Below are 26,349 nucleotides of genomic sequence, written 5' to 3'. Positions count from 1 at the left end.
CTCCAATTACATGCCTATAGGCCATTAGAACTGGTTCCATTTTCACTGATGCTCTGTGCATTTTTTTCAATCTTTTTTTCCCCTCTCTCTGTTTCATATTTCTATGTGTTTAAATTCACTAAACTTTTCTTCTGTGATGTCTAATCTGCCATTAATTGCATGTAGTACATTTTTCATGTCAGTCATTATAATTTTCATCTCTAGAAGTTTGATTTAGGTCTTTATAATATCTTCCATGTCTCTACTTCACATGTTAAGTCATTCCTCTAGCTTATTGAACATATGAGATATAGTTATAACAACTATTCTGTTTGCCAAATAATTTTACCATCTATATCATTTCTGGGTTGGCTTCAGTTGATTTTTCTCCTCATTGTGAGTCATACCTGCTTCTTTGTAATTTTTGATCAAGGTCAAATCAAGAATTTTTGATTAGTAAATCAGATTTTATAAACAGTGGAAGAAGCATGGACTTAAAACAAGGCATGCTAATTAGGTTTTGTCAAATTTTACAAAAATATGTGATATATATTTATACTAAAACTATATAATCTTCAGATTTAGGAGTGCAGTCAGTTAATATTTTTAGCAGATTAAAGGAGTATTAAATACTGGTACAAGTTGGAAATTGAGAAAACTGTGGGTAGAATTATAGAAAATTAGTTGGTGTTAGAAATTTTTTTTTCCGATGAATATATTGAGCTCTGATTTAGGACATAGTTAAGTTTCTTGGGAGCAGTTTGAACCTATGGGATCTTGTTATTAAGTTTTCTTAGGCAGAGTCACAGCAGCATTTAGTCTAGGGCTAATTTTTAATTTTTCCCACTACTAAGACAAAATCCTACAGTGCTTTGTGAATTATGATGTTTTTCGCTCTGGCTGAAAGAACAGGAGCTATTTCCACCCTGAATGATTCCCTGGTGATTTTTTTTTTTTTTTTAGTTATTTTTTTAATAAGTTAAAAAAATATATTTATCTACTTATTTGGTTACACCAGGTCTTAGTTGAAGCACATGGGCTCCTTAGTTGAGGCCAGCAGGCTTCTTAGTTGCAGCACGCATGTGGGATCTAGTTCCCTGACCAGGGATCAAACCTGGGCCTGCTGCATTTGGGAGTGCTGAGTCTTATCCACTGCACCACCAGGGAAGTCCCTTCCCTGGTGATTTTTCCCTGTAGTTCTTTCTGGTGATTCTTGTCCTAGTGTCAGGAAGTTTCTTCACCTACATCTGCTGATTCAGCTGAAGACATGAGGGGACCACCTGAGTGGGGATGGCCAGAGCTCTCTCTCAGTGTAGCTCTTTCCTGTCTGGTCTAGTGTCCTGCGACCTCTAACTGCTTTAGCCTCCCTGAATTCCCAGATCCATCTCCTCAATTCAGAGAGGACTGCAAGCGCGCTGTGCTGTGACCTAGAAAGTAAGGCAGTAAACAAGCAGCGCTCTCCTTGTTTGTTTTACCTTGGGTTTTTCATATATCTTGTCCTTTTAAAAAAAGTTGTTTCAGTAAGGTGGGCAAATCTATTCTCTTTCACTCCATCTTGGTTGAAAGCTGAAGTCTTGGATTGCCTATCATCTTCTTACTGATTCTAGGAGTATTTATATATTCCAACTACAAGCCCTTTGACAAATAAAGGAATTAAAATATCTTCTTCAACTCTATCTTCTTCCACTCTGACTTGTTTTTGTATTCTCTTAAACATGATTTTTGTTGAAGAGATGTTGTCAATTTTAATGTTGCCCAATATATTACTTTTTAAACTTTAGGGTTAGTGCTTTCTGTGTCTGTTTACCTTTCCCAAAGTTAAGAAGACACTTCTCTGTGTTTTTGTTTGGAAATGTTCTGGTTTTTTTTACTTTAACTTTAAAATCTATAATCCATTTGGTATTGATTTTTGCATATGTTGTGAGCTAGAAATCAAGATTCTTTTTTTTTTATATGAGTATCCAATTGACCCAGCACCACTTATTGAAAAGTCTATCATTTCCCCACTGTACTGCATTGTCAACTTTGTCATCAATTTAATGACCATGCATGTGTGGGTCTATTTCATGGTTCTCTGTACATACAGTTTTAACCTCTGTCTGGTAAACAGCATTGATCTGAAGCAGTCATTTCATAATTTTCAGTTTAAAAGAAAACTGATTTCGTTTTTCTTTCCTTTTTTTTAAAAAATACATTTTATTCTGTTTATTTATTTATTCTTGGCGCCTGGACAGGGACTTGAACCCTGGGCCCTCAGATTAAAAGTCTGATGCTCTCCCAGCTGAGCTACCCAGGCACTCTCTAGCCTTTTGTACTTTAACTTAAGTACACATAAGTTTTAACTTAGTAGACTATTGTTTTTCATCCAAAATAAAGTACAGTTTGAACACAAGAACTGTGTAAATGTAATTATATTAAATAACTCTAATACTATTATATATAATGTTTTAATGTCACAATTACTAAGGGATTTTAGTTTACATTTTACAAAATAAAAACTCTCTTTTACCCAATGAGTAACCTAAATTTTGAAATATCAGGTTTGAAACAAAATTATGCAATTCAGGCAGTGTTAGTATAATCTGTTTAAAGTTATCATAGCCCCTAATAAATTATAACTGAAATATTCTAAAAACAAACAGTATTTCATTCCTTTGCAAAAGACCATCTTCTCACTATATCTATATAAACCTTATTCTAAGGATATTTTTCTTTCTTTTTTAGAAAATATACTGAATTTTATTAATATGCTGTAGACAGCCTGAAGTGTTTATCTCCACCTCTACCTTTAAGACTTTCATTATGATGTACAAGGTGTATTTACCCTCTAGCCAAATAATTTTTGAGCAACTTGGTGGAGCCTCCAGTTTACATATCCTACAAAATATTTTCATTCCAGTTGCAAAATCTTATACTTTGCATTGCTGGCAACTATTAATGATATATATGTGGGGTTATAGATTTTATTTATTTATTTTTTAGTGGCGTATAGTTGCTTTACACTGCTATGTCAATTTCTGCTGTACAGCAAAGTGAATCAGCCATACATATACATACATCCCCTCTTTTTTTGATTTCTTTCCCATTTAGGTCACTACAGAGTACCGAGTAGTGTTTCCTGTGCTGTACAGTAGGTTCTCATTAATTACCTATTTTATATATACATAGTAGTGCATATATGTCAATCTCAATCTCCCAATTCATCCCACCACCCCCTTCCCCCTTGGTATCCAAACGTTTGTTCTCTACGTCTGTTTCTATTTCTACTTTGCAAATAAGATCATCTATACCATTTTTCTAGATTCCACATATATGTGTTAATATATGATATTTGTTTTTCCCTTTCTGACTTACTTCACTCTGTATGACAGTCTCTAGGTCCATCCATGTCTCTACAAATGACCCAATTTCATTCCGTTATAATGGCTGAGTAATATTCCATTGTATATATGTACCACATCTTCTTTATCCATTCCTCTGTTGATGGACATTTAGGTTGCTTCTATGTCCTAGCTATTGTAAATAGTGCTGCAATGAACATTGGGGTGCATGTATCTTTTTGAGTTATGGTTTCCTCTGGTATACGCCCAGGAGTGGGATTGCTGGGTCATATGGTAGTTCTATTTTTAGTTTTTTAAGGAACCTCCATACTGTTCTCCATAGTGGCTGTATCAATTTATATTCTCACCAATAGTGTAAGAGGTTTCCCTTTTCTCCACACCCTCTCCAGCATTTATTGTTTGTGGATTTTTTGATGATAGCCATTCTGACCAGTGTGAGGTGATACCTAATTGTAGTTTTGATTTGCATTTCTCTAATAATTAGTGATATTGAGCATCTTTTCATTGTTTGTTGGCCATCTGTATGTTTCAAGGATATTTTCATTCCAAATTATTTAAACACAACTTCCTTAGAAATACTTAGATGTGTGAAAATTTCAATGTTTAAAGTTTAGGTTTAAGTTACTTACTAATTTGAAGATATTACATCACTTCTGTTTTTTAAAACTTGGAATTTCCTATTACTAAAGGAATACATTTTTGTTATAGGAAAATCATCAAATATACATAAGTGGAAAATTTTAAAAAGAAAAACAATCTCACCTTTAGGTATCAATAATAATATAAAGCACAGTTTGTCACTTTTTGGAGTCTGGTTATTCAGGAGACAATTCCTACCTGTCTTAGTCCATTTGGGCTGCTATAACAAAAAAACCATAAACTGGGTAGCTTATAAATAACAAGAAATTTATTTCTCACAGTTCTGGAGGCTAGGAAGGCCAATATCAAGGTGCCAGCAGATTCGGTGTCTGGAAAGGGCCCAATTTCTGGTTCATAGTTGGCACCTTCTTGCTGTGCCCTCACTTAGTGGAAGCGGGGAAGGGAGCTAGCTCCGCCTCTTTTACAGAGTCATTAACCTCAGTCACTAGGGCTCTGTCCTTATGACCTAATCACCTCCCCGAAGCCCCACCTGGGGGGTAGGATTCTAAGGGGACAGAAACATTCAGAATGTATCAATACCCAAACACCTCGACTCCAGCACCATCTCCTGTTACCATGTCAGGAGCGAGCAAACATCTGGGTCATCAGCCACCTGAGGAAAGCCCTTCACTTCCTTCATTCACTCATTCAGTCCACAAATATGCGTTAAGAACTGATTATATGCCAGGTACCCTGGTAGGTGTTAGGGGTACAAATAAAGTGAATAAACAAAACAGACAGGGTCCTTTCCCTCCACAGAGTCCATTATCTAGTGAGAGCAATCAACATCAATAAAATAATCTCACAAACGATGTAAAATGACAACTATGATATCTATTTCTTACAACAGGACAGTACGAGGGTAGAGTAGGGAATATGACGCAACCAAGGTCTGAGAAAACTTTTCTGGAGGGAGAGGTGGGTGACCCGAGATCTGAAGGATGGGCAGGAATGAACCAGCCCCAATAAAACAAAAGGAAGGTCACACAAGGGAGATAGCAGCATGCCAGGCACAGGAACAGAGAGAACATAGAGGTCCTGGAGGGGAAAGGAAAAAGAGCGTGTCTGAGGAACTGGAAGAAGGCCTGAGTGATTGAGCACAGAAGGAGATAGGTTAGTGGTCCAGATGAGGCTGGATGGATACCTGTGGAGGGGAGAGGCCACTCACATCTGGTAGGCCACGTTAAGGATGTTGGTTTTTATCCTATGCTCAATGGGCAGCCATTGAAGTGATAATATTTGTGCATTACAATGATTTCTCTGGCTGAAAAGTGGAGAATCTATGGGGCAGGGGAAAAAGGACCCAGATACATTAAGCATATGACCAAAAATCCAAGAGAGAGAGGAAGTAGCTTGAAAAGAAGTGGTAGTACAGCAATGGATGGAATGGAAAAATAATCCATAGACAAGCTAATCTACATTTGGTAGTGGGTTGGTAATGGAAGACAATAAAGGAAGATGTAAAGAGTGACTCTAAGAGAAATACAAAGAAACTGGAGTTGACTTGGTGAGAGTTGAGGAAGAGATCATGATTCTGATTTGTTTGATTTTTGTAGAGCAAAGTGGCATGTAAAGAAGGCAGTTATATTTACAGGTTGGTGGTTCAGAAGAGAGAACTGGGCTGGGGATGGAAATTTGTGAAGAGTCAAATACCACCCACATGAGAAAGTATAGGATGAGAAGAGTGGTGGGCTAGACTTTAGAATGCCAAGGGCCAGTAAAAGAAGAGCCTGCAAAGAAATCTGAGTGGAGCAGGGAGATAGGAAGGTTCAAACCTGTGATGTCTCAGAGGCCAAGGTTCTGAGAGTTTTAGGAAGGCGTGAAAATTCTCGTCTGATTTAGTGACGTGGGGGTCATGACCTTGGAAAATATAAGAGAGAAAGTGGGGGCCTCCCTGGTGGCGCAGTGGTTGAGAGTCCGCCTGCCGATGCAGGGGATACGGGTTCGTGCCCCGGTCTGGGAGGATCCCATATGCCGCGGAGCGGCTGGGCCCGTGAGCCATGGCTGCTGAGCCTGCGCATCCGGAGCCTGTGCTCCGCAACGGGAGAGGCCACAACAGTGAGAGGCCCGCATACCACAAAAAAAAAAAAAAAAAAAAAAAAAAAAAAAAAAAAAAAAAAAAAAAAAGAGAGAAAGTGGGATGGAAGCCAGGGTGAAGCAGATTGAAGAGTAAGGGAGGATGAACAAGAGATAGAAACTATAGCAACACTCAACAGAAGTCTGGCTGTGAAGGAGGAGAGAAAAGCTGGTAGAGAAAAAGGTAGCTAAAAAGCAATATATGGGGGGCGGGTAGTGGTGGGATGAACTGGGAGATTGGGATTGACATATATACACTAATATGTATAAAATAGATAACTAATAAAAACTTGCTGTATAAAAAATAAAATAAAGTTCTAAACAAAACAAAACTAAATGTACAGGGACTAAAATACCTACAGAGGGACTTCCCTGGTGATGCAGTAGTTAAGACTCCATGCTCTGAAAGCAAGGGGCCTGGGTTCGGTCCCTGGTCTGGGAACTGGATCCCACACACATGCCGCAACTAAGAGTTCACACGCCACAACTAGGGAGCCTGCCTGCCGCAACTAAGACCCGATGCAACCAAATAAATAAATACATTTTTTTAAAAAGGCAATATACGTTGTAGAGGATTTTTTACACTATTTTGTCTTAAGAGATGTGAGTATACTTAAAATGGAATGGATAATTTAACTCGGTTTCCAGTTAAAACTGGAGAGAACTGTAGTCTGTTGCCTACAATTCTTTTGTCAAATACAGTGAAGCCAACTTTCATTTTAATGTTATGGTAGTCTATTCAGAGGAATAGTGCTAACATTCAGGGAGAATTAAATAATCTGTACCTGCATGTTATCAGCAATTTCATATAAGATTCCTCTCACAATAGCTGTTTGAAAAGGCATCATAGTAATGGCTCCTTTCCATTTAAAAGAGTTGGGTGTGTATGTGTATGTGTGTATGTGAATGTACACCCTATCAGAACATGGTGGTATCAAACAAAATTTGGCAAATTATAGCCCTTTGGCTAAATCTGGCTTACTACTTGTTTGGTTTTTTTGTTTTTTGTTTTTTTAATTTATTTTTGGCTGCATTGGGTCTTCATTGCTGTGTGCAGGCTTTCTCTAGTTGTGGTGAGTGGGGGTTACTCTTCGCTGCGGTACACGGGCTTCTCATTGCAGTGGTTTCTCTTGGTGCAGGGCACGGGTTCTAGGTGCACAGGCTTCAGTAGTTGTGGCACGTGGGCTCAGTAGTTGTGGCTTACGGGCTCTAGAGCGCAGGCTCAGTAGTTGTGGTGCACGGGTTTAGCTGCTCCACGGAATGTGGGATCTTCCCAGCTCAGGGCTCAAACCCGTGTCTCCTGCATTGGCAGGAGGATTCCCAACCACTGAGACACCAAGGAAGTCCCACTACTTGTTTTTTTAAATAAAGTTTTATTGCAACACACACCAGTGATACAAACGATTACATAGAGAGTAGAGTATTTAGATCTAGAGAGAAGAGATCATTTATAGGGTGATGTTCTTGAAAAGATGCAATGGCATGAAATCCAAAGCATAAGTGGAGGGACTGACCTCTCATAACAGGAAAGCAATGCCTTTCATTTGCCGTGGGAACGGGGGAGTAGGAGGACTGAAGATGGGATGTAGGTTTGCACGTTTGATGGCTAGTGGCTGAAGGAGTTTCCATCTGAGCACTTTGGTTTTCTGATGAAACTATAAGATCTTTGGTTGATGGAGGGTTTGGACATTTGAGATATCTGAAGCTGGTTTAAGAATTATTGCAAGCATCACTCATAATAGCCAAAAAGTAGAAACAATCCAAATGTCCATCATCTGATAAATGGATAAGAAAAATGTGAAATATCCATGTAATGCAATAGTATTTAACATTTAATGTTTAACATTATAAAGGAATGAAGTACTGATGCATGCTACAATGGATAAACCTTGACAACGTTACACTAAGTGAGAGGAACCAGTCACAGAAGGTCACATGTTATATGATTCCATTTAGATGAAATGTCCAAAGGAGGCAAATCCATAGAAGCAGAAAGATTACTGGTTGTCAGGGATGCAGGGGGAGGAGGAATGGGGTTTCTTTTCGGGGTGATGAAATATTCTGAAATTAGATAGTGGTGAGGTTGAAGAATTTTGTGAATATACGAAAACCACTGAATTCTATACTTTAAAAATGTGAATTTTATGGTAGGTGAATTATATCTCAATAAAGCTGTTGTTTAATAAAAAGAAGACAGACAGAAAGAAAACTTTTTGCAGAGAATATAGTGCACTTTCCAGATAAAGGAAGTGGGATTGCCAGGTAGCAGAGACATCCATAAAGCTAATGAAGCTGGCTGCACAGGTCCCCACGAGAGTAGGGAGCTGCTGGGAGAGGTTGGGTGTCCTAGTTGGGAGGAGAAGTTAGGATGCACTCAGAAAGCATATCCGTGTAAGGATTCTGGCAAATTATCATAGAGATCTCAAAAGAAAGGCATCTGTATCTCAAAGGCGCCAGTAATTTGTTCCTTATTCATTTCCTCATTCTAGATTCATATTCATCGTAATTTTTAATTTGTAATTGTATATTCTTTTCCTTTAAAATGACTCCCCAAACTGATTATGCTTCAGGTTCCAGAAGACCAAGATCTGCTCCTGCAGAGAGCTGAGGATCTATCTATTTGAGGTCACTGAACATGAATTTACAGTGACGTCACTGATTCTGTTGTGTAACTTTCTCCAACAGCTCTTGGCTGTTTGGGTGCAGAAGAAAGTGCAGTCAGGTTCACCCAGGGTTGGGGTTTTGTGAGTCGGAAGCATGTCATTAAAAATGTGGACCGCCAAATTCAAACTGGATAAGGGGGGGATGTGAAGACGGAGAGGTCTGATGGGTCATGCGAAAGCAGAGGTGTCAACGGGCTAGAAAGCTGTTGGAGAAGAAAGAAGATTACAGAGGAAGAACTTGAAAGATCAAGTTGGAAGATGCATAGCTGGAGTGGGCTGCTGGAGGTGAATGACAAAGTCCACGGAGGGGTGATGGTTTGAGGTGATTTGAAGGCCATGGGAAGTGACAATTGGCACTTGCTCTGAGGAAAAGTCTAAACTCTAAGAAGATCTCAAGGCCTCAGCACAGTCTGTCCCTTGCCTGCTTCTGTCACCTTACCCAGTCCAATGTCCCTCTCACTGGTCTCCCTGCTGCCTTCATTCAGGTCCTCCGGAGTTTCTTCTAGCCTGAGGATTTAGACACCTCGTAGTTTCTCTGTTGTCTGGAATACTCTTCTCTGCTGCTTGGCCAGGCCATTTCTACTCATCCTGAGGTTATCAGTTCAAAGTCAGTTCCTCAGTGAAGTCTTTCTCCACACACCCACCCTTCTCCCAGGGGGTAGAGCCTCCAGTTGTATGCCCAGGTAAGACTCTTTGATTTTCCTTCACAGCATTTATCAACTGTATTGTAGAAGTTAAGGGGCTAATGACTAGTAAAATGCTCTTCTCTAGAATAAAGGAGTGAGGTAATAGGTCTGGCTAACCTCCCTATTATATCCTGGGTCCTCAAGAACATGTATATACATAAATATTTGTTGTATGAATGAAATTTAAGATACTCATGTGTAATAGTGTTTTCCAGCATATCTTTTAACATATAAGGATACAAAATATAATTTTACAGATAATCTAAAAATGGCATATAATGTAAAGATAAAGCCAATTTCCTTTCTAACATACACACATGAAGACATATCTATCTTCAACCTCTCCTCACTTATTTGATCTCTAGAAATATAAATCTCAAACAACATGGTCGAAGATAAGGGAAAATACTTAATGATTTCTTATATGGAAATGAGATCACTGAATCCCTTATTTGAAATAATGAAAAAAATTACTGGGTATACAGTCGGTCCTTCCATATCCTTGGGTTCCTCATCCGAGGAGCCAACCAACCTCGGATGGGAAATACTCGGAAAAAATCCAGAAAGTTCCAAAAAAGCAAAACTTGAATTTGCTGCATGCTGGCAACAATTTACATAGCATTTGCATTGTATTAGGTATTATAAGTAATTAGAGATGATTTATAGTATAAAGATGTGAATACTACACCATCTTATACAAGGAAATTGAACATCAAAGGATTTTGGTATGGGAAGGGGTCCTGAAACCCATTCCCCAGGGATAAGGAGGGCTGACTGTATTACAGTCTTCCATTAAAAAGAATCTGAAAAAGCATATATATATATATATACATACACACACACATACATAAACACACATGTATATCACCGAATCACTATACTGTACACCTGAAACTAAAACAATTGTAAATAAACTATACTTCAATTAAAAAAAAAAAGGACTTTAGGGATCTCCCTGTCTGTCCAGTAGTCAAGAATTCCTCTTCAACTGCAGGGGGCATGGGTTCGAGCGCTGGTTGGGGAACTAAGATCCTGCATGTGTGGCCAAAAAGAAAAGAAAAAGAGAGAGACAGAGAGATTTAAAAAAAGGACTTTATAACAGGAGTGGAGGAAGTGGTAAATTATCTAGCCAACAGTTAACTATGAAAGAGTGGACTAGTCTTAGCAATGTTAATTATAAATACTTTGACTCAGTGTACAGACACACTGCCTGTGGGAGAAGTGGAAAACGAATTCAGTGATTTATTTTTATTTGGACGGCTTGTGGTAAAACCTGAGTTCACATAAAGATTGCTTTGGTTTATTAGCTGCCATAAAAATTACACTCACTTGTATTCTAAAAAGCCTTAAAATTGAAGAAAAACAATGAACCCCCTTGCTTGATTTTTCTCTCTCAATCCTCCTTACGGTTATCCCTTTGATCCTTCACAAAACAAGTCTGATTCTCTTCTTTACAACATCTTTCAAATCTCTGGCTAGCTGCCTCTTTAAGAAAGACTTGTCTCATCCTATCTGACCTGGTCCCACCCTGGTTATTCTTCCAATTTACTGTGTTTATTTCCCCCAGGGCACAACATTTATCACAATCTGTACTTGTGTTGACCCCTGTTTACTATCCTACGCCGCCACAGAAATGTCACTTCCACGAGTGCAGGGACTTCTAGTTCTCACCACTCCAGCACCTAATTTCCTACTACAACTGTACAAGCTCTTCAAACTCAGAGGAACTCCTGAATGTGAATGTTGTATTAACAAGAAAATGCCTGAGGTTATTTTTTTCCAGAAACGTTCACTTATCTCCTACTATTTTTAGCACTTTTATCTGATTATTTATATTACCTTCCAAAATTTGTGTGAGGGCTTTGTTTTCCATAAATAAACTGGAAAAGATATTTCTATTACAGGATCGTGTTAAACTCAGGACCCCGTATCATAATTGTAAAGCACACGCAAGAAAGCAAACAGCGCTAAGACATCCAGTAAGTTTCCCTTTTCTGGTCCAACACCCCAAGGGTAGATTTTAAACAAATGCCAAGTCAAGTGGAAAAACTGACAACAAATGGAGGGAGTGTGAGACTTCAAAATGTCCCAGAGATCGATTCAACCAAATCCTTTGGCCCCGCTAAGCGTTCCCACGCCACTCAGGCAAGGCTGCTCCGGGGACCAGCTCACACCAGCCCGGAAGGGTCCCCCTCTGCCCTCCGCCCCAGGCTGGTCGCCTTAGCGCGTTCCCCCGGGTCCTCGCCCTCCTGGTCCCTGCCCTTCAGACCCGCGGGCAGGGATCCGGGGGTCGCGGACTCTCCAGGGCGCGCGGTCTCCCTCCGGGCTGTTTTGCTTTGAGCGCTGTCAAGTACAAACCCCCCAGCCCCTCCCCCCCCAACTCCTGATCTCGTGTACAGTACTAACTCCGAACTAACACTCGGCTGAGCCAAGATGGCAATCTCCAGACTTGAACATTCGAAGGTTCCTCTCTCCGCCCGGACCCCGAGCCCCGGCGGCGCCGCCCTCGCCGAGGCCTCGCCGCCTTCCCCGGCGAGCAGGCCGCCGGGGGCTCCGGGCTCCACGGCCGCCAGGCGGCCGAGGACCCCTCTCCAGCTTCCCGAACTACAGATCCCAGGGTGCCTCTCGGGACTCCCGCTCCCTCCCTCTCTCGCTCCCTCCCTCCGTGCGTCTCCTCCTCCCTGGCCCTTGTTTTGGCTGGAAGCGCTCCGGCGGAGTTAGAGAAAGTCTGGGCAGAAACCGCAGCCGGCCCGAACGTGGGAAGGGGAGGAGGAAAGGAAGAGGGAGCCGGGAGGCCGGGAGAGGGAGGGATCGGGGCCGGGGGCCGGGCTGCTCAGAACCTGCCGCGCGCCCGGGGGTGGGGGAGGCGGCGCGGGAGGATCGCGAGGGGACTGGACGGTGGGCTCGGTCCCCGCAGCCGAGCAGCCGAGAGCCTCGTTCCTTCGCCGCCCTCCGCCCTCTCCCGCGGCGGCGGCGAGCGCGGACCCACCCTCCGGCGGGACCTCTGCCCTGCCCAGCGACGCCGAGCCGGCGGCTCCCTCCGTGGCCCTGGACCAGCCCTGCGCCCGCTGTCCACGGGACCCTCGCGGCTTCCCCTTTCCTCCCGGCTGCCCGGGCGCCGCGGGAAAGTGACCCACCCTCCCACGAGGAGGGGGCAGGAGAGGATCGCGCAGGGCGCACCGAAACCGAGAGCGGGCGAGCCGGAGTGGGCACCGCGCAGGGGCATTGTGTGTGTGTGTGTGTGTGTGTGTGAGTGTGGGTGTGCGCGCGTGCAGCGTCGTGTCTGTCTAGAGAGCGCTCTGGGAGGTCCCGTCCCGAGGGGGCGGAGCGCAGGGGGCCGAGGCTTGGGCTCCGCGCCGGGGCAGAGTCCCGTTGAGCCCGAGCGCGAAGAAGGCAGCCGGCGGGACGGCGCGCCTGGCGGCTGGGCGGGCGCACTGAAGGGAGGCCGGGGCGCCCTCGGCCCGGCCGCGGACCCTGCCCCGAGGTATCGGCCTCGGCGGCGCGGCCCGCTTCTACTCAAGTCCGCGGACCTGCTTGCGGGGAAGAAGCTCGGAGGCCGAGAGCCGGCGCGCCGCGGAGCCCGTCCGCCCGGGGTGCGCCGCCGGAGAGCTAGGTCCCCGCCGCTGCGCGGCTGTCCGGCGTCGGCGGTGTCGGGAGCGCGCCCGGCCCGGAGCCGGAGGGGCGCGCACCATGAGCGGCGGCGAAGTGGTCTGCTCCGGATGGCTCCGCAAGTCACCCCCGGAGAAAAAGTTGAAGCGTTATGTAAGTAGAGCTCGGCCGCCGTTCCCTTTCCCGGGCGGCTCGTGCGCGGACTGCTGCTTCCCCTTGGTCCCCATCCTTTTCCCGTGGGCCCTTTCCCCGGCAGGCTGGGGACCCAGGCTGGACACTCACGCCCGGGCCTCCTCTTGGCCGGGCACCTTTCTTCCTCCAGATTCCAGACATCGGCCCGTAGGAGGGCCGGGCATGGCCAGCTGAGCGCCGGCTGCATGTTTTTATTGTTCCTTTTAGCAGGGGCGAGGGGGAGAGCATTCTCCTTTCGTTATACCTGCAGGGAATCCTTAGGGACTGCTGTGTAGTAAATTTCCCGCAGTGGGAAAACCACGGAGGTGTTGGAACTCATCAGCCCTCTATTTGGTCCGCGCTCCCTCCCGCCTTCCCCTCGGGGTGGTTGCCGGAAGCGGGCGGGGGACCTGGGAAGTTGGCCTTAGAGCCGAGCATCTCCAGTCCGCGCACACGGGAAAGAAAAAAGTTATTACGCGCCCTACCGTTTGCTTAGGACGGTTCACATTTTCGCGGTTTTGAAGCGAGGGACCTTGGAGTTTGGCCCGAGAGCCTTGGCAGTTTGCTGCGAAAGGAGGGCACTGGGGGGAGCCTGGTGGCTGGTGTTCGGGCGCCGTCGACACGCTGTCAAACCCCGCAGGAGAGGACAGCTGGGGCCAGTCAGGATTTCTGTGTGTTACGGTACTTTCCCAGGCCACCCGAGTTGCTTCTGCTGATTATGTGTTAAACTGTTTTAGCTGTTAAGGAAGATATTCCTTGAAAGAACCAACCTTGCTTAGGTGGAAATCTGTGTCCTCTTCGGGCGGGGGTGTCTGCGATCTTATCCCCTTCTCCCCCATTGGCTCTTTTGTTGCTGCCCCCTGCAAAAGAAAGAAATGACACCTTCGCCCTGGCATATGACGCAAATATTTTTCTAGTAAAGTATGTCTCGAAAACAAAATGTATGCACCCTTAAATATAAATTTACTACCAGGGCGCCGACACTAATAATGGAACCTGTTTCTTGTGGAAGGGTATGTACATCCAGAGTGAGAGCTCGAGGTAATCCTATTAGTCACTGTTTGCTTGCGTAGAACGGGAGTGAAGTGCAATATTTAACTTCACCGACAACTCACCGGTGAGTTTCTGGTTTACTTTCTGCCAGAATTTGTTATAGGCAAGTAATTCTTATTTAAGGATTTGATGCCACAAATCCTAAGAAAGTTCTCCAGAGATTTTTTGAATCCTTCCAAATCCTGTCTCTCCACCTATCACACTTTGCCTGAATATTCTGGTAAATATGCTGACTTTAATCCAAAAATTGGGGAGAGGCAGTGTTGTTTTCAGCTCTGAGTTCTGAAGAGAAGGCTGTATGTGTGTGGGAAGAGGGAGTGGATTGATAAAGAGATGTAGTTGTTTTGAGAAGGCGCTGTTTAGGAAATGATTGGGTCCTTGGGGGAACTGAAGAACACTACATTAGCTGAAATAGGTAGTGGTAATAGAGGTTTAATGCTTTCTTTCACATGATTGGTTTATGGCTCTCTCAAAAGATGCCCCGCACTGGACTAGGGACCATAAGATTTAAAAAATACAGTAGGAAAAAAGGCTTGCCTCTTGGGCTTGCAATTTAATGTAATACAAACCAGGAAGAAAATCAGCCCCCAAGATTATGTCTTAACAAGGACCAAGAAAATGGAAAATCTGAATTTTAAAAAATTTATTATTTCATTTGATCATTACAACAGTTTTATGAGGCGCGTATTATCTATCTAACAGATGAGAACACAGTCTATATAACCAGAGTGTGCCAGAGGCAGGGTTTGAACCCAGATCTGCCTGCCTGACTGGCCTTTAAAAGGTTAATGAGTCATCTAGTTGATTTCAAGTGGCACTCAGGCGGGTCATCTGTAAACAGCCTTTCAAGTTGTAACTTTCTATGAGTCTGTGGATATTGGTTGAGCAGGCAAGGAAGGGGCGGGCTGCGGATCAGAGGTGCAGTGCTGAAGAAACACAAGACAAGCATGTGTGCACAAAAGGTAGCTAGCAATGCCACATGGTTTCTGATCGTGTGCCCAAGTGGATCACTATGGGTATTTCATAGATGTTTTGAGGAACAAGCTTCATGTAGACTGAAACCATAAGAATACTTTAGGGAGACAATGGGCTCCCTAACTTGTTGTCAGCTGAGAGGAGAATATGCCTAACAGCAGAGGGAGGCGGGGTTTTCTTTGCCTGGCTGGGCACTGGGGTTTTCTTTCCACACTAGTGAAGTACATAGAGACAGCCCAGGAAGAAAGTGGGCAGGGTGGCCACCAGAATTGAGGGGTCCAAAAGGGTGACTGGAGACTTATAAGTTAAAATGAGTCTTGTCTTATATTTGCACCGTCAAGTCGGTTGCCCAGATTTTAACATTCCCAGATGATTGCTCTTTGGCTTGGTATCCAATTCAGATAGTTTTGGCTAAAGCAGCTTTGCCCCTCAAAGACATTGGCATATATACATGCATCTCCTGTGCTGGTTTGGTTTCATGTAAAATCTTTATTTTCTGGATGAAAGGAAACATTGTTGGCCACCCAGTAGGCAAAATGTTGCTTGATAATGGTTTTGAATGAACGGATTCACTGGATAAGATATCTTGGATGCCTGGTACTGTAATTGTTAAATGAGACTTCAGGGAGTTTGAACATTGATTTTGTTGGGGAACATTTGGCCAGAGAACTTGGACAGTTGTCTCGCTGTTTACAGTATTTATAGGGTAGTCCAAGCATTGATTAAGATGATCCATCAGGGCTTTTAAGTGACAAAAAAACTGTTTTAGTTTTATCTCCAAAGTCATCTCAAGTTACGGCCCCCATGCATTCCATTTACAACTCCATTTTATGTTTGCTGTTTTATAGTCAACAGCATTGTTTTTTTATATTAGTATGTTCCTCAGATATGGAAGCTTTTCTTGAATTTCCTAAAGAGAGTGGAAGTGGCATAAAAGACAGTTAAGACAAAGACTAGTGAGCGGATTCTCCAGCCTTTTTGCCTCTTTTTAATTTTTTCTATATTTATTTGCAAAAGGGTAAGAACCTCTTGTATGTGTTCCGTCCTCTGAGAATTTTTAGAAGTCCACTTAATACGGAGGTGAAGATTTTTCTGCTTTCTCTCAGTTTTGCTACTACTGTGTTGCTGTTTTCATCCTGTGTTATATATTAAACAGCTGATTTTTCACTCTGTTAAGGACCTGAGTAGAATCACATACAGATCAATGTCACTAGGGTTATAGAAACCAAGTAGACTCTTGGTAGTATGCACTCATAGGCAGCGCTCAGATGTTTAAAGGGCTGTTTAAAGACAAATCAGCCATTTGAAATAATGGTAGAATTTTCATCAGGATTTGAAATTTTAGCTGAGATAAAAGGTAAGTCTTGAAAACAAAGGATTATTTCAAGCCAGCTGGCTGTCCCCCTATCTCTGCAGGGGGGGGAGCTTCCCTATGGCCTACCTCAAGCCAAGACACCAAGTTTGGGCTCCTCCATGGCCCAGATGTCTGCCTTGGGCCGGTGTGCAATCTCAGCAGGAGAACCTGCTTCTGGACCAGGGCAAGGTGGCCTGCTAGCTGCCAGCCATCTGGGGAGCAAAACCTCAGCCAGTTCTTGGGTGTGTAATCTGCACCCAGTTTGGGCTCTGCTCTTCAGCTGTCAGTTTATAGGATGTTTTTTGTCTGAACTTGTGGTTCTGGGAATGGACTTAGAAACAGAAATAGCATCTGCCTCTGGGTGGGCACCTGACATCTTACATAGAGGAGAGAGGCATGGGGAAGGCAAAATAACAGCATCTCCTTGGTTCAAGGACAACCCAGGAGCTGGGCTAAGTCCCTGTTCCATAGTGTCACTACAACAAAGAGAGGACTGGGATGTTTGGAAGCTTTTCCTGCCCTTTTTTGGCAATTCCCAGTAGCAGATTCTGCTACTGGGAATTGCCAGTAGTCAACAGATTCTGAAGCTTTTGCTTACAGTGACTGAAGGAGCATAATTATTCTGTTCAAGGAAATTTTTTCCTGCAATTCTCCCATTAGTGAACATTCCATTCAAATTTCGAATGTTTTCTTTTTACCTTTTCCAATAAGGCAGGAACATTGTTTCTACTAAGAAAGACCATCAGTTAGCAATGGGGAGGGGGATGGGGGCAGCCAGGGAAGACTTCACAGGTGAATTTCAGGCCCTATTCTTGGAAGAATCCAGGTGCTTCTGACAGAAATAGCAAAAATCAGAAGGGAAGCTTGGTTTTCAAGGAAGAACGGGGACTTTGTGTTGAGTTCAGACATCCCCTCGAGAAAAGAACAGAACAGCTCCGTTTCATGCATGGAATTTGGATGTCAGCTGTAACTTGCAGTTTGAGAAGTTTCAGTTTCTGCCATGACCTAATGCTCTTGATGGGATCCTGACCACAAGTGAATTTTCTGTCCCAGGCTAGACAACAAACCAAACAACCCCACTTGTCCGGTCACCTGAACTTATTAAAATTCCAAGGGACATGTGTTATTTAAGATTTCTTTATGTCTGTTTGGAACTAAATAATTCATTCTGGCAAGCATTTAGTTGACAACAGAGAGGGAGCATGTTCTGGTAGGAGGGAGAATAAAAGAGCCTTTGATTCATTTGCTTCTGAGTTCCAGCAGGAGGGCAGGGGCTGCCTTGGGCTAGCGTCTTATTTTGGACTTTGGAAGCCATCTTAGCCCAGCTGTGTGAGTGCCAGCCAGAGCTGGAGGAAAGAGAATAACACCATTGGATCACATTAAACCCCTCCTGACTGTTGATGGAAGGGTTTCTCCCATTTCACATTCCTTGCATTAACATGGTGGCTCATTTCCCCCAAGTTAGAGTTCCATCTGAATTTGCCACTTGAACTTGGATTGAAGTCACAGCACTTCTGTGACTCTTTATCTTAGTCGACTAAGTACAGGAAACTTACCAAGACCCAGGTCCCTGTCTGCTCCCCCTCTTCAGCTACAAGAACAAATAAAATCAGCATTCTTTTCTTCTTTAGATTACTCCTGGGCGAAAGTGGCTCATTGTACCATGGATTTCCACGGTCCTTAAATATGTAACCTCTTCATTTGCCAACTCAGTGGCTGGGGGAGCCTTAATGAATTGGAGATGGCGATGCAGGCCTGTGGAATTACTGGGAAAAGTCATTTTAGGAACTTGGAAGCTTTGACCATTCCAGGCTTGTCTGTGTGAGCACCTCAAATCCTACAAGAATGCCTTAACTGGAAAAGAATCTTTTATATTTTAAGCAATTCTTTTATTCGTAGGAGCAAAATGCTCCCTAACTGAAGAGAAAAATGCTCATTGCTGAATGTGTATAAAGTAGAACCCAGAAGCTTTTAACCCTCCCACAGCCTGCTTTATTAAAAAAAAAAAATAGTTAAGACTCTGCACCGAAATGCATGCTTGGTCGTTATCTGGGTTACATTAGCCCTTGAAGCATTCTGATTACAGCTTGTAGCTGCCAAGCCCTGTCCTGCAGTGTTATCTGGAACAAAAATTTTCCATGTGGTTGTTTTTAGCAGAGCTGCTATATGCAAACTGCATGTGAAGATGTAAGTCGCAAAGAAATAGAGCTTCTAGAAGGGGAAATGTGAGTGATCTTAATTTTTTTTTTTTCCTACTATTTAACTGTTCTTTCCTTTCTGTGTGTTTCAGAAATTTTTATCATATTTCTAAACTGAGTTTTCTTTTACTTTTATACACTGGAAAGAATGCCACATTTACCACAAGTTTTTCGTATGGTGGTGTTTTTTTTCTCCCAGCTTTTTTCTTTGAATTCATACTTGGCCTAGGTAATTCCCCATGTGTTCAAAAAAAAAAAACAACAACAACAACAGCAATGTCCTAAAAGGAAAAAAACAAATGGCTACATTGTTCCATGAATTAAAAACAATATACCAAGAGTCCAAACATTTCTCTTCAATGAAGAAACCTTAGGTCATTTTTATTTTAAAAGGAAGAAAAATACTAAACTTTGCTTTAACTATCCTGCTCATTGTTTTTCTTTTCCCTTTTTTATTTATTTTTCTTTGTTTTAACTCGTGTCGTTTAATTTTTTTGAAAAGTTTTACATATGGTTCTTCTTTAAGAATGTCACACATGGGAAAAGAAAACATTAAAATTTCATTTTACTTTTCATCCTCTAGTCTGAAGAGGGGAAAAAATGTTAACAGTAAGGGTTTGTAACTGACTTCGTGTTGCTTGGTTGAATTGAATATTTGTCATTATTGCCTAGACATATTTAGCAGTTTTATGTGAAATAAGCAGGTAAAGATAATTTTAGTTAAGAAGCTTTTATGAAATAAAATATGCAGGACAGTAGCATCAGGGGATTGAGAAGTCAATCTATTTTTGTCATTTTTACTGTATTTAATATTTTGTAATTGATATTTTGTATTAAATATTTATTGTATTTAATACATCGGTTAGCCAGTTGCTATAAAATTTTATCTGCTAACTTTTTTAAGTGGGAGAGAGGTAAAAAGCACTCTTTCCCCCAGGAATCCCTACCCTCTTCCCCTTGTTTTCCACTTATTCCTCTGTAGTAAAAGCCTCACTACCAACATCACAAAGTATTCCTGTCAAAATCCTTACACACACAATCTTTCACCTTTTCTCTAAAAAAGGGGGAGTTATTTATGTCCTGTTATGTAGTAATCAAGACTAGGAATCATAATGTTCTACCCAGCAGGTAGATTGTTTTTCTCTCCTGAAATGCAGTTTTTAGTTACTACTGTATTGGGAAATGCGGTCAGGCCACTTTCTGACTAGCAGGACTCCTCCCTGAAATGACTACCTGGTTAAAGAATTAAGTACCTGGTGTGCTCTGTCAACTCCAGTCCATCACACATTCCCATTGGTGCCTTGGCTAGGGTCATCGTAGCCAAGAGGAAGGTGCTTCTGATTGGACGGATGACCACTTGATTTGCGGGAAAGAAGTGCTTTCATCTTTGTCACTTGGAAGAGAAACACTTGGTAAAATGCTACCTCCAGTGCTGTGAATTCCAGTGGCATTACGTAGAACTTGGTGAGGAAGGCTCACCCCACTGGGTTAGGGAAGCATCATTTGAAGCCCCTACCCTCTGTCAAAGTTATAATTGACCCCAGAGTTGTGTAGGAGGATTGGATTTTACAAGTTCTCCCAGACAATTTCAGATTTAAATGTTTGAAGTGTTGGAAAAAGGTAAAAGGAAATACTGAGCTAGGAAGAATGCGAAATATTTGGGCAGTTAATTTGTTCCTGGTGGTGCTGTTACATAAAACCAAAGCCTTCTGAATAATCTTCACAGGGTATCTAGGTCATTTATCTCTGAAGAAAAGTGCACAAAATTAAACTGATGCTGTAGTTCTTTTTTCTTTCTCTTCTTTTCTCTTTCTCTTCATTTAGCAGTGGAAGAGTCAAAACAGGAAAAGCATGCCTGGTATATTTTTAGTTTTAACATATCTTTCTAGATGATTTTCCTAATGACCCACAGTATACACAGTAGAAAGTGTGTACACGTGATCTATTTACAAAGAAAATTATGGCTTCATTTATCATTCTTTGGTGTTTGTAATAGGTTATTAATTTCCAGAGGACAAAGATGGCATTTGTTCTCTGCATCTGAAATGCACAGAGTGGTACCTGGCACAATCTCTTGAGTAGCATGACCAAGTACTTGTTGAGTTTTAAGCCTAAAACGATAAATCATCTAGTTCAATGTTTCTCAACCTCTTCTAACCCATTTCTCTATCACGTATTGTTTGAGTTTCCCATGGCTTTTAATCCAGTTTTATTTTCTGTGATTTGTATTACAAAAACAATAGCTATATCGAATATCTTTCCCAATTATACTTATCTCCTTCTTCCCTAGTAGAGAGTCCAACCTCCTCTATTTACGGGGAATGAAAATAAATAGCCTCCGAGAGACTTAATTGATTTGTCCGAGGTCATACAAGTTAACCAGCTGTTCTGGCAGGGCCAGATCTCTTCTCAGGTCAGACCCTGCAGTCCTTGAGGGGATGCCCGCTGAGAACAAGGCATTGCAAAGAATTCAGAAGAGGCCCAAGAGGGCACTGCCTCTACCTTTCAGGAGTTTATATGCTACTAGGGACATAGGAGGCACTCAGTACTGCAAATTATGTTGTGATCAGTGATGTGTGAGGCCAGGCTTTAGAAGAATTCAGCCGAGGGAGGTGAATTCAGGGATTCCGGGAAGGTTTCATGAAGGTGGCAAGAGAGATTTCACCAGGACCTTAAAAAGATGGATTCAGGGCTTCCCTGGTGGCGCAGTGGTTGAGAGTCCGCCTGCCGATGCAGGGGATGCGGGTTCGTGTCCCAGTCCGGGAAGATCCCACATGCCGCGGAGTGGCTGGGGCCGTGAGCCATGGCCGCTGAGCCTGCGCGTCTGGAGCCTGTACTCCGCAACGGGAGAGGCGACAACAGTGAGAGGTCCGCTTACCGCAAAAAAAAAAAAAAAAAAAAAAAAAAAAAAAAAAAGATGGATTCAGTTTTCAAAGATGCGGCTGGAGCAAGACTCTTTCTATTGCTCCCTTTTCCAGCCAGACTCGTGGGTGGGTTGTGTCCACCTGCCCCACCCCCACCCACCCCCCTTCCTCACCTGCTGCTCATCTCATAGTGGAATACAGCCCGGGTCCTTTTGCACCATCCTTACCTAACCTGGCTCCCACTAAGATCCCAGATGGTTGCCCAATCTAGCAGAACTAGATCTGAACTTTTTAGTTTTTATCTTTCATGAAGCTCTTGACTACATCGTTGGAGATAACCAGTCCATTTTCTCAAAATATGTTCTTCCCTGTGCCTTCCTGATACGAGGCTCTGGTTTCTGGAAGTGTTGGAGTTCCTAAGCGTTCTAGTGCTGGCTAGCCCTGGATGCTCTCTACTCCCATGCCACACTGTTAGTAGTTCTTCATCCATTGGGAGTTCATGAACTTTTTTGAAAATTTGATAAAAGCTCCATGTTCTCCATTTCCATAGAATTCTTTTTTTTTTTTCCCCCTGCTTGGCCAGTGATCACATCATGCTGGTTGTTAGTTGATTTACAGTTTTGTTAGTTTCAGGTGTACAGCAGAATGATTCAGTTGTATATTCTTTTTCAGATTCTTTTCCATTGTAGGTTATTACAAGATATTGAGTATAGTTCCCTCTGCTATACAGTAGGTCCTTACTGGTTATCTATTTTATATATAGTAGTGTCCACAGAATTCTTACAAACTTACACACTTACAAAGTTATCCCCTTGCACACTTCGTAACCTTTAAAGCTCATCTGTGGATCATAAAGCCCAGTGAAATGCCCCTGAATTATATGCTGATGATTTGAAGACACCATTTCAGCCCATTTGTCACTCCACATCTTTGGCTCTAACTGGTTAGTAGATCTCTAACTGCTTAGATCCCCACAGCAACGGAGAGTCCGCATGCCCACAGCAGGGCTCACCATCCTCTCCTGAAACCCCTCTTGCAGGTTCCCTCTCTCAGTCAGTCACGCCACCATCCCTTTCCCAGTGGCTTAAGCCAGAGCATTTTCTTTGTTCTCTTCTCCTTCTCCACATCCAGTGACCAAATCCTGTCAGCTTTACCTTCCAAAGATCTCTTGACTTCTTGACCTCTGTGTTGCCTAAGCTGCCTTTGCCTTTGCCTTCCTGCCGGATTTCTGCAATTGCTAGTTCATCTCCCTGTCTCCATCCTTGCGTCCCTCCAAACCAGCTTCATCAAGGCAGCCAGCATGGCCTTTCGGAAACCCAGATCTGATCGTCCCGGGCTCCAGTTTGAGGCTGTCCCGCAGGGTTCCTTTGCTCTGAGGAATGCCCAAATCCCTTCTCTTGGCTTGCAGGGCTCTCTGTGATGTGGCCCGTGCATGTACCTCCTTCTCCCTCACGCGCTCCGCTTCAGCTGTACTGAGCTTTCAGGTCCCGAATTGGCTTTGTGATCCCTCACTCTGGCCTTGGCCTGTGCACTTCTCTCCTCCAGGGATTCCTGGCCCTCCTCTCTCTGCCTCCACACCCAGGCTACCCCGGGAGCCTCCCTCGAACTCCCACCACCACTATCACTCACCCATGCAGACCCAGCGGGCCAAGGCCATCTGTTTTGTTCCCCTTCGATGCTCGGCCATTCCCCCAGGACAGTGCCCGTCGCACCGGATTGCACTTGTTTGTTTAATTTCTTGTTCCCCCTTTTGATGCTGGGGCTCATTGTGATTTTTCACGAGCCCCCAGTACTTTTGCCTTCAAGGGCTCCCTTCCTCTAACAAAAAAAAAGAATAAAAATTATATTTTGCAACTGTGTCCAGATAATTGAATATATTCCAAGCTGGATTTATTATTAGATAGTTATGATCCTTATTATGTTCATTTTTTATTCTCATTTTAAATGAAATTCATATTAAGACACTTTTTGTGGGCTCCTAAAAGTTTCACGGGCTCTAGCACTTGGTGGCCTGTACCTGATGGACACCTTGGCTGTGTTAAGTGGACATGAATCCTCCGGCGATAAAGTTGACAGCTGATTGATTGTGACTCGGAAAGGCAAGGAGCCCACTAGTTATTTCCTTATGTGGCACGTTTGTCGTGGCTTGAATAGCTCCCTGAAACCATATTAACATTGTGTATTGTAGTCCCTGGTATCGGAAAAATATATTTTAAAAAGTAGGATCACAGACTTAAGAGGCGTATATATATGTATATTTAAAAGCAAAAATCGTGAGATCTTTATGATGTCAAAAATATGTTCCTCGAGCTAGTTTACTCATACGAACATTTCTTCGTGATGTGTCTGTGTACAGCAGTGGTTTTTAGCGGAAGTGGGAAGGTGATTTTGCCCCCGCCAGGGACATTTAACAATGTCTGTGGATGTTTTTTGGTTGTCGCCACTGGGGGTGCTACTGGCAGCTGGTGGGTTGAGGCAGGGATGCTGCTAAACATCCTGCAATGCACGGGACAGCCTTTGCAACCAAGAATGACCCAGCCCCAAATATCAATAGGGCAGAAGTTGTGAAACCCTCAGGTAGAGGAATCCTTCATAAAGCTTGGGTCCTACAGCTGTATTATTCATTTGGTTGATTTCCCTGTGTTTCCTTTAAAAGCCATAATTCAGGTACAGGACTGTGTTGCAGCCTTGGACCCAGGCATTTCCTTTTCTGGCTTCAATAAGGTTGAGAAAAAGTCATTTAGATGCCTGAGCTTTTGAACCCCAGAGGTTGGGGCCATGCACCCCTGTCACAAGGGTTTCTGCAAGAGACAGAAATCTCTCTCCAGTGGTAAATGGTCTGTTATCATTTAAATCATTGCCCCAAATACTCTTTTTTTTTTTTTTTCCCATGCTAATCCTAGCTGGAGTACAACCAATTGTTGTCTGGGTGGGGAGGGGGATGCTGAGTCATTTATTCATGCTTTTTATTACCTCTTGGCTTGAATATCACCATTCATTGTTCACAAGCTGCTCAGCTTGTTTACTTTTTATAAATTACATGTAATCAGTCCTCTTGCAGGTCTGGCTACTGTAATTGGCAGCAGCCACGGAGCAGGGCTGATGAGTCTGCATTTGTGCTGATGTCTCACAGTCAGCTCGGTCTCCAAACTTTGTTACCTCCTCTATCTGTATTTCAAAAGGAAGGTGAACAGAACTGCCACGCTGCTCTCTCTTCTCAGATGCTCTGACGGCACTTGTTCATGTAATAGTTCGGTAGAGTCCCTGTGTCCTTTGGTGAAGGAAGAATCAAGGGTTTGGGGCAGTGGACCTCAAACTTTAATGTGCATACCAATCACCTGGGTAACTTCTGAAATGAACATTCTGGAGCCTTTGCCCTTTCTGAAATTTTTAGTAAATCTCGGTAGAGGTCCAGAAAACTGCATTTTCTAACTCTCAAATCCCTGCTGATTCTGATGTAGGTGGTCCTTACCTTACACTTGGATAAGTGCTGAGTTAGCATGGAGGAAACACGGGAAAAGGAAGAAAATCCAATAGAAGTAAATGTGTATAGAGCGTGGGATAGGAAGGCAAGAACCAAAACTCAGAAAGTAACTTCAGCCTCTTTTCTGTGAGATAAGGGAAATATGCTGTGATCCTTTAAAAAATATGTGATTCAGATCAAAGTTTCCCCTAAAGGGGACATATTTAGAGGATGACAAAAGTGAAAGGGAATTTTTAGAAAGGTAAGAATATGAGAAAGTGCCTAACCATCGCCAAGAAGCTCAAAGATGTGATGAAATCAAGGAAGCTACTGTGCAGGTATCGATTTGAAAAAGAGCGTGTGTTCCTGAATCGAGAGCTTTATGAATGGCTTAAAGATGAAGAGGATTAGTTCCTCACCAGAAGTTCTGGTTATTCTGGTTATTGGATCTGAAAGCCTGTTATTAAAATACAGTCCAGATTTCCTGGAATAGTTCTAATTTCAGATATTTTTTCCCCACTGTCCTTATCGTACATGTCTAGTTTGCCCTAATTTTTGGTTAGTTGAGATGTGGTTGGTTTGTAAAAGAGCACCAAAATAGTTCTACATGACTAAAGAAGTTCTGTTTTCAAATTTCTGTCTGTCTGTCTCTCTTTCTCTCTCTCCCTGTGTGTAATGGATATATTCTAATCTGTTTCTTTGAACCTAAACTTTGATTTTAAAGTCCATTTTAGAGAACGAGAGCAAGAGAGAGAGATAAGACAGACTCTATCCTAGAAAATTGGCCAAGAAATGGCCCAGGTGGGAATGGTTATTTAATCCTAGCACAGGAATAAAGAATTTATTTCCAACTACCTACTGAGTTCACTCTGTTTTTAAAAAGCTATCATCTTTTTCACATATTATTTTCTTAGGGGAACTTTATGATTCTATTTATACCTTGCAGAAAGAGATTGACACCCTCCTCCCAAAATAAAAGGAATTGGGGGAGTTACTTATAAAATGACAGCTATCATCAGCTTTTGTTAATTCCTTCCTTACCCTGCTCTAACCATCTCTTCATCAGAGTGGGCATCTTTCAGTTTACTCTACCCTAACCGTCTCCGTGTCAAAGTGTTCATTTCTCCATGCTGGGAACCCAGATTGTACTGTCGACTTTTCACCACTGTGGTGTCGTGCTGATGAGCTGGCTGACCTTTCCTCCCTCCCTTCCTTTTCTCCATCCTTCACTCTCTCTCCCTTTCCCTTCATTTCCTTACTCAGGAAGATACTCTGCCC

General features: G+C 43.0%; 1 protein-coding gene across 3 annotated transcripts in view; it reads left to right on the top strand.

Annotated features, from left to right (window-relative positions):
* The first annotated feature begins 12,919 nt into the window (after positions 1 to 12,919).
* The window catches only part of GAB1 (GRB2 associated binding protein 1), a 121,726-nt gene continuing 108,296 nt past the window's right edge, over positions 12,920 to 26,349 (top strand). For all 3 annotated transcript variants that reach the window (XM_079705025.1, XM_079705024.1, XM_079705023.1), the window contains exon 1: positions 12,920 to 13,146. In XM_079705025.1, coding sequence (XP_079561151.1) covers positions 13,104 to 13,146 — 43 coding nt within the window. In that variant the 5' untranslated portion in view covers positions 12,920 to 13,103. The remainder of the gene's footprint in view (positions 13,147 to 26,349) is intronic.

This window comes from Hyperoodon ampullatus (assembly GCF_949752795.1).
Source record: "Hyperoodon ampullatus genome assembly, chromosome: 1".
NCBI classification, from domain to species: Eukaryota; Metazoa; Chordata; class Mammalia; order Artiodactyla; family Ziphiidae; genus Hyperoodon; species Hyperoodon ampullatus.
The sequence above is the reverse complement of the archived record's forward strand: the minus strand, read 5'-3'. Positions and strand labels throughout refer to the sequence as shown.